The sequence below is a fragment of the Furipterus horrens genome, unplaced genomic scaffold (assembly GCF_987537825.1).
Source record: "Furipterus horrens unplaced genomic scaffold, mFurHor1.1.pri manual_scaffold_13, whole genome shotgun sequence".
Classification (NCBI taxonomy): domain Eukaryota; kingdom Metazoa; phylum Chordata; class Mammalia; order Chiroptera; family Furipteridae; genus Furipterus; species Furipterus horrens.
In genome coordinates this window covers 30,528,800-30,536,775 of record NW_028327183.1, presented here as the reverse complement: position 1 = coordinate 30,536,775, position 7,976 = coordinate 30,528,800, and the positions used below count along the sequence as shown (strand labels likewise).

The 7,976-nt window shown below is 56.1% G+C and overlaps 1 protein-coding gene across 1 annotated transcript; it reads right to left on the bottom strand.

Moving 5' to 3' along the window:
- Positions 1 to 343: 343 nt before the first annotated feature.
- On the bottom strand, positions 344 to 6,380 carry LOC149994357 (speedy protein E4-like). Its single transcript, XM_090259044.1, has 7 exons — positions 6,272 to 6,380; positions 4,161 to 4,373; positions 3,454 to 3,512; positions 3,003 to 3,088; positions 1,274 to 1,445; positions 1,028 to 1,102; positions 344 to 373 (listed from the first exon to the last, which is right to left on the bottom strand). Exons 1-7 carry the CDS (start codon positions 6,378 to 6,380, stop codon positions 344 to 346), a joined length of 744 nt encoding a protein of 247 aa, XP_090115170.1.
- Positions 6,381 to 7,976: the final 1,596 nt, after the last annotated feature.

Below are 7,976 nucleotides of genomic sequence, written 5' to 3'. Positions count from 1 at the left end.
GCCAGGCCAGCTCCCAGGGAGCACAGTGAACTCGAGGCCAATCCCTGCAGGCCTTGCCTCTCCTCTGGGAAACAACGTGTCCGGTTTCCTGAGAAGAGGAGCCTGTCTGGTGGCTGTTCAAGGACCGGAGACAAGACATCATTGGAGGAAAACCATCCTTTGGAAAGATCATGCTGGAGAACGTGAGCCGAGCTGCTGCCGCGGGTGAAAGCAGCCTCAGTGAATGAACCCCGAATTTGACTGAGAAGCACCCGGAGGAATGCCTGCTGCACCGAGCCGGAGACTCTGCTGTGAGAGAATGTCAAAGAGACCGTCCAATGCACCGAGGACTGCGTGAGCCACCTCACCGAGAAGTGGTAGTGGCGTGGCGCCCCTTAGGGGATGTTGGGAGAAGGCCGGTGAAATGAGATAGGCTCCCAAGAGGCCGCCCACTTCTCAGATGGGAAGAATCCCAGCTCTGCCCAGCAGAGGGTCGGTGCATTCTGAACCAAGGCCAGGGATGGGCAGTGCTGGCCCAGAGGGGCTGGTTCCCATGGTTTCTCCCCAGCCTGGGGTCTGAGACACCAACCTGGTGCCGAGGACAGTGTGCTCGAAGGATGTCCCAGTCAGGCCAGCGCAGGCCAGGGGCAGGCGGCCTTCCTGCTCTCCAGGCTGTCGCCTTCCTGCCACAGCAGCGGAAAGTTTGAAGACAAGAGAAAGAGAGTGGAGCCGGGAGCGGGGAGTGGCCCTGCCACACCCAGGAGTGCGTTTCATGCCCTGTTTCATAAAGAACTCTATTCCGAAAAGCTATCGTTTAGAATGGTAGGGCAGGGGAAGTGCTTTTGCGACAAGGTAAAGCTAAAGGAGTTCCGGCACATGCCTGGCTGTGTGCCTGGTGGGTGTGCTTCAGACGTGTGGCAGGGTGAGGGAGAGGGATGGGGTCGACGATCATGGGCGGTGCAGTTAAATGTGTCGGGTTTCCTCCAGGGTCCACAGATGATTCCGTCTACACACGTGAGGACACAGCCCTCCCTCCGTTCACACCTACCTTAGCCTTCGGGGTCTGAGAAAGGAGGGCACGGTCTCGCCGCCACACCCAGAGCTGGGGATCGAAGGCCTGGATCTGGAAAGACAAAGAGTCCCTGAAAAGGTGAGGGCTCTCCATGTGGACCCACGACCCTCCCCATGTCTGGCCCCCCCGTCTCTCTCACCCCCCAGTCCCAGCTGTGAGGCCCAGGACCCCTTCCCTCTGCAGCCCGCACCGCCCTCCACCAGAGCCCCGCCGCCCACCTACCTCTTCACACTCCTCCTTGGTGACCCATGCCCTGTAGCCCATGGAGCGGAAGAATTCAAACCGCTGCTTCTGGAACATGGGACGCCAGGCGCGGTTGTTGTTCCCGTAGAGGAAGAAAAAGATGGCCTCTTTAGGGGCGCAGCGGCCCTCTTCCATGTCAATGGCGAGGTAGCTGAGGAAGGCCATCAGGATGTCAGCTGAGAGCAGACGGAGAGGGGCCCTGCCTGCAGTCAGCTTCCCAGAGAGGACGCAGGCAGGACGGCCTTCACACAGGACCCGCAGGAGCCCCATGCAGGGTCGCAGAGCGCCTCCCAGGCACAAGAAGCCCCTGCTGAGCAGGCAGCTGAAGGGCCCCTCTCCTACCTTGACGATGCAGATACAGTGAACTGAGTGGGGAAGCCCACCCCCTTCGTTGACCCTGCCGTGCGCGCGCACACCCGTCTCCCTGTCGTGTGAGCCCCTGGACAGCTCCTGCGGGCAGGAGCCGACTGGCCCATCTCAGTCCTCACGGTTTCCTACCAAGTGACTGAGGCAGGACTGGGTTCCTTGGCGCATTCCCTCAGGGGCCCTTCTGAATGCTCCCATCCTCACACTCCCTGGCCCTGGAGGTGCACTTTGTAAGGTTTCATAGGACGAATGACCGAACGCTTTGTGTCCTCGTCAAGTGCAAAACTGATGCCCTCAGAGACTCAATGTCATACAGATTGTGCGACATGAAGAGGAGGGTGCCGAGTGTTTTAAGAACCCGTTGATATATATGTGCTTTTTGTTTGTTTGTTTATTTAAATTAGCAATGCTTTTCCTTGGCTACCGGGGTGCAGAAGTGAGGAGGTCCGAAGGTTTTGGCGTTTGAGTTAGTTTCAGAGGAGATTGTGTCTTTCAGTTACATGCGTGTAAAAGTACCGCGACAGAAAGCACAATATACAGTCAGGGAAGGGTGTTGGGAAGAGCAGCGAAACGAAGAAGGGAGTGTCAGGGTGGTCACCGGGTTTGATGGAGGGTGCAGAGAGAGCTGATTTCACAGCGAGAACTCTGGCCTCGGTTGAGAACAACATGAGCCAGTGGACTTGTTGGGTGGGGGAGTGGGGAAGTGGTTAGAGCTGTGTTTCGAAGTCCATTCAGGGAGATTGGTAAGAAAGAGCCCTGGGTCTTACTGTTTGTTCTCCTCCCCCGAGGAGATGTGTATTGATTCAGAGAGAGGGAGAGACATTGACGTGAGCGAGAAACCCGGATCGGTCGCCTCCTTCAGGAGCCCTGACCGCGACCGAACCCGCAACACTTCGGTGGACCGCACGGCACTCGAAACAGCCGAACAGGCCGGCCCGGGACCCGGGGCGAGTATTCACAATCGATCTGTGGTATGTGACGGGGGCCTGCCTTGAGGAGAAAGACCGTGACATGTGGTGTCGTCGAGAGGTGTGGCGGGATGTGGGGGAGAAGACTTAGGAACGGTTCGTCTCAAGCCTGTTTCCTCAGGGGAAGGGTGGTGTGAAATGTTTGTGAGGACCTGATGTTTTCTTGTGGTTTCTTCAGTCTTGTAACGGACATTGGTGTTGTTGGGTCTTCCTAAGAACAGTGTAAGACACGCTGTAGTCCAGTCCTATCAAGTTCATCCCCAGTGTACACGGTAGAAATGGGGTGGAAAGCAGGTGAGAGGTCGGAGACCCGCTCGTGTCCCCGCGCTCCCCAGAGGATGAAAGTGACTGATGGGGTTCAGCACGGTACTCACAGGGCCAGGAAGAAGTGGATGCGCCGGTACTGCCAGGAGAACAGGACGGCGCGGCTCAAATAGGCCAGGACCATTGAGAGCAGGTACTGGTGGGAAGAGGAGGAAGACACACACGAGGACTCACATTGTGAAAGAGGAAGAAGAGCGGGACAAGGGAAAGGCTGATGCTCCCGGCATGGCAGGCGCCTAGGGTCTCAGAGATGCTCTGTGTTTGGGCCGGCCGGCATCGGGAGGGTCTCTGAGAAGCTGGAGCGAGGGGGAGTCCCCAAGAGCTGAGAGAAGAGGGACAAGCCTTGGGCTCAGGTCCCAGAAGAGCCGGGGCAGAGGCAGGGTTGCCGTCCGCACTGCGAGAAAGGCCTAGGTCCCCGAAGGCAGGTTGGAGGGGGAACTGTGGGCTCAGGAAACTGCCGCCTGATCCGAGGGTCGATGGTGGAGCAGGAACCCCTCTCACCTTATCTGAGATTCTCAGCTGCGCGTCCCACTCAAGGAAACGTTTGATGACAGGGTCCTCTGTGAAGAGAGGGCAAGTGTGAGCCTGATGACAGCAACGGAGTTTCCGTGGGAGCGTACCGGGCTCAAGAGGGGAAGCGTGCCGCTCTGGGGGAAGGTTGAGGAGCGGGGCGAAGGGTGAGGCTGCCAGGAAGAGGGATAGAGGAGATCGTTCCCTGGGAAAGAAGCAGGTGTGTCACCACCCTCACCCACCCAGTCCCGGGGGACCGAGCGACACGTAGGGTGGCAGCAGCTTATCTGCGTGACTGAGATCTTAGCGACTCAGTGCTGCTCCCCCATCACGCATGAATGCACCCCTGCTCATTCATGCCAGAGCCATTCCGTCCTTTGTCTGTTGACAGTCACATCAGGGCGTGAAGTTGGCCTCCTTCTCTCCCCTTACACACGTGAAGGTATTTAGATTCAAACGGCCAGTGAGAGCCAAGAAGTCTCCGAGGGTACAATACTCACAGGCCACGTGATTCCCAGTGCAAACCCTCCTCAAGTCTAGCCTAATCTAAGGGTCCCCACTGAGACTCGATAGGGAGCCCACCTAGGAAGGAGAGCCCACCAACCAGCAGGGAGTTCTTTTCTGTTGGAAAAGTATAGTTGTTCAAAGTTGTGACTTAAGAGTAGGCTAGGAGGGGGCTCTCCAGGGTATCTGCTTACTGAGAAGCCTGGCAAAGGCCTCCTGGTGTTCTCTCTGGACCGTTGTACCGCGCTTCCTTTTCAGGGTCATTTTGAGACCGTCCCGGTCCTCCACGAGCCAGGTGTTGTTAGGCGCGGGGACGGTCTCCTCCTGTGCCTCCCGCCTCGCTGCTCGCCCCCTCTTCCTCTTTGCCGTGGTGGTCTGAGCAGGGCGGTTGGAATCCACAGAGGGGCCTGAGTAAAGAACCCAGGGCGCAATATAAGGCTTTTGCCTTTGGAATTGAGCTACTGGTCACCGAAACCTGGCCCCCTCTCCACCCCACTGACGCCCCCACCCCCTACAAACCGACCCCTCCCTTCTCTCCAGTCTCATAGACTACTGGCCTTGTCCCCGGCCGTCTTTTCATCTTCCTGCTTTGGCGGTGTCCCCGTCTCCGCCCCGCCCACCCCCAAGTTGACCTTGCTGTTTTCTCTGTCTGTGTCCTCAAAAATCTTCCTTGTTTGAGGTAGGTTCTCCCATTGGGCGGGAACGAAAGAACTGTCATGGTTTCTTCCCTTCCTGTCTCTCATTTTGAATCTCAACTCCTAAGCTCCTTGCTTGCCTCCCAGGCCGTCCTTTCATGCGGATATTCCGGTCCACAGCTCCCGAAGTCTCCTCCACGTTGTGACGCTCTGAACCCCTCCTCTCTTTCCCACCCACCCTACTCAGGTACCCCTTCCTCCGTAATGGCAACCCTGTCGTACCCCTCATCCCCCTGTTTCCTCTCATGATGGTCCTGCCTTCACCCGAGTCACTCTTAGCACCAGGGGGCACCGTGAGGGCCAGGGGTGAGGCTGCCCAGAACACAGGGGTGCAGGGGATCCTTCCCTGGGAAAGGAAGCAAGGATGGCACCACCCTCACCCACCCAGCCCCGGGGGACCGAGCGACACGTAGGGTGGCAGCAGCATATCTGCGTGACTCAGATCTTAGCGAATCAGTGCTGCTCCCCCATCGCGCATGATGGCACCCCTGCTGACGCCACTCCGTCGTTTCTCTGTCGACAGTCACATCAGGGCGTGAAGATGGCCTCCTTCTCTCCCCTTACACACGTGAAGGACTTTAGATTCAAAAGGCCAGTGAGAGCTAAGAAGTCTCCGAGGGTACAATACTCACAGGCCACGTCATTCCCAGTGCAAACCCTTCTCAAGTCTAACCTAATCCTGTGTCACTTCTAAGTGTCCCCGGTGAGAATCGATAGGGAGCCCTCCTGGGAAAGGGAGCGCACCAACTAGCAGGGAGTTCTTTTGTGTTGGAAAAGTATAGTTATTCCAAGTGGTTTCTTAAGGGTAGGCTAGGAGGGTGCCCTCCAAGGTATCTGCTTACTGTGCAGCCTGGCAACGGCCTCGTGGTGTTCTCTCTGCACCGTTGCCACGCGCGTTCTTTTGAATGTCATTTTGAGACCGTCCCCGTCCTCTACGAGCCAGGTGTTGTTAGGCGCGGGGACGGTCTCCTCTTGTGCCCCCCGCCTCTCTGCTCGCCCCCTCTTCCGCTTTGCTGCGGTTGTCCGAGCAGCGGTGGTGGATTCCACACAGGCGCCTGAGTTAAGAACCCAGGGTACGATATAAGGCTTTTTTTGCCTTTGAAATTCAGCTATTGGTCACCAAAACCCGACCTCGTTTCCACCCCACCTCTCCCCCTGTCCCTAGAAACCAACCCCTCCATTCTTTCTTGTCTCATAGGCTACCGGCCTTCTCCCCTGCCATCTTTTCATCCAAAGGAGATTCACCATCTCCTTTGGTGAATCCAATACTCCGCCCCTCCACCGCCCCCCATGTTCACCTTGCTCTTATTCTTCTTCTGTGTCCTCAAAGGTCTTCCTCGTTTGAGAGGATTTCTCCCATTGAAGGGGGACAAAAGGACCGTCCTTGTTTCTTCCCTTCCCTTCTCTCATCTTTGAATCTCATCTCCTATCCCTCCTTGCTTGCCTCCCAGGCTGTCCTTTCATGGGGATCTCCTGGTCCCCAGCTCCTGTCATCTCCTGTAATCCGGTGGTGCTCTGAATCTCTCCTTTCTTTCACACACAGCCTGCTCAGGGCCCCCTTCCTCCTTAATGTCAACCGTGCCAAATCCCGCCGCCCCCTGTTTCCTCACCTGATTGTCCTGCGTTCCCCCGAGTAACTCTGAGCTCCATCGGGCTCCCTGAGGTGCTCGGCTCTGGGCCAAGGTGGTCACAGTTGGCACTTGAGTCAGTGTCAGCCATGGCTCCTTGTTCTCCTTCCGTAAATGTGGGCGATCACAGAAGTAGTTGCCCACCTGGGCTGCCTAGCGCCACGGAATGGATCCTCCCAATCAGGAGGTTCGGAAGCCTCTGATGTCATCGGTTATTCCCACCCGGCCACCAGTTTGAAAGACTCAAACACACATATGTACCTCCCATACACAGAATCCATGTAAGTGCCACGCATGCACTTACTTCTCCTGACGGTCAGGGTAAACAGTGTCTCCTGCTGCTGACCCTACAAGCTCAGACCAGCCTCCAGAGGTGTCCTCCAGTGTCAGCATCGCTCTTTACCTCGTCCCCAGCCAGTGCGCTGTTGTCTCCATTCTGAGCTTGAACTGGGTTGGCAGGTCTTCTCTCCCATTTCCATTTCAGAGTGTTGCCTGGCGGGAGAGGGAGGTAAAGCAGAAATACTGAGACCTTTCAAGAGCGGGGTAAAAGTGTAAAAAAGTTCCTGGGTCCGTGGCCCTGCCAAGTGACAATTTAGTTTCAAACGGCGAATTTGGTGCGCTGACCTGCGTGGCTTGTTGCATTGAGCATTGATCCTGCAAGCGACAGTTTCACCCGTGTGATTCCCGGTCAGGGCACCTGCCTGGGTCACAGGCTGGTCCCCGTCTGGGGCCCTGTGCAAGCGGTCTTTGCCTCTCTCACACATCGGTTTCTCTCCCTGTCTTCCTCTCTTTCTCTCTTCCCAGCTCTTCCCTTGTACAATATTGAATAAGTTGATCTTATTAAAATAATCAGTTGAGCGCAGTACAGGCACTTTGGAAAACGACAAGCACAGCACCAGCAAACACAGGTTTTGGCGACGCTCGATGTCTCAGGAAACGATGTTCAGGATTTGGAAGCAGGGGAAACGCATCCTCAACCCTCAGGCAGCTTTCATTCCAAGAGACGTTGTGAGAACCTAAAATCCTAGAAAGCCGCACATGCGCTCACATGCTTCAGACGGTGTCTACGATTTGAGGGAGTCCATGAAGCACCCAAAGCCTGCCCCTCAAGTCCAGGGAAGGAACTCTCGTCTACATATCCACGTTTTCAGCCTGTGTTTCACTCTTGAGTCAGACATTTCACTACCGCTCAGGTACCCTATGAATGAAATGTCACCCACACAGGAAGACTTAAGTGGAAAGGTCTCCAGTTGAAGACAGAACAGAATGTTCCCTGTGCAGGTGGGGAGGGCAGATGCAGAAAAGGTACCGACCAACCCGTTACGCCGCAGGGTCAGCGGATGCTGTTTCTGAACCACCTGCCAGCCTCACAGCTCTCCTGTTTTCCTGGGCACGGAACCCTTTACTTCCTTTTGTTTATCCTCCCTCCCTCCCTCCCTTGCTTTCTTATTGTGGTGAAATAACATACTCAATTTACCGTTTTAACCACAACAGAGGTTAAATTCGCGGGTATCGAACGCATGCACCTTGTGCTACAGTCACCGCCGTCCATCCGCAGAACTTTGTCGTCTTCCCAAACTGAGACTCTGCACCCAACAAAGATGAACTTTTATCCGTCTCCCCCTGGTCCTGGTAGCCAGCCACCCTTGCGCCTCCTGTCCGTAGGAGCTTGACTACTGTAGGGAAC

Coding starts and splice junctions, on each gene's coding strand:
- LOC149994357 (XM_090259044.1), bottom strand. CDS start 6,380: ATGGCTGACACTGACTCAAGTGCCAACTGTGACCACCTTGGCCCAGAG. Junction 3,513..4,160: donor GGCCTTTGCCAGGCTTCTCA/GTAAGCAGATAC, acceptor CTCTCTTCACAG/AGGACCCTGTCATCAAACGT. Junction 1,103..1,273: donor CCAAGGAGGAGTGTGAAGAG/GTAGGTGGGCGG, acceptor TTGTCTTTCCAG/ATCCAGGCCTTCGATCCCCA.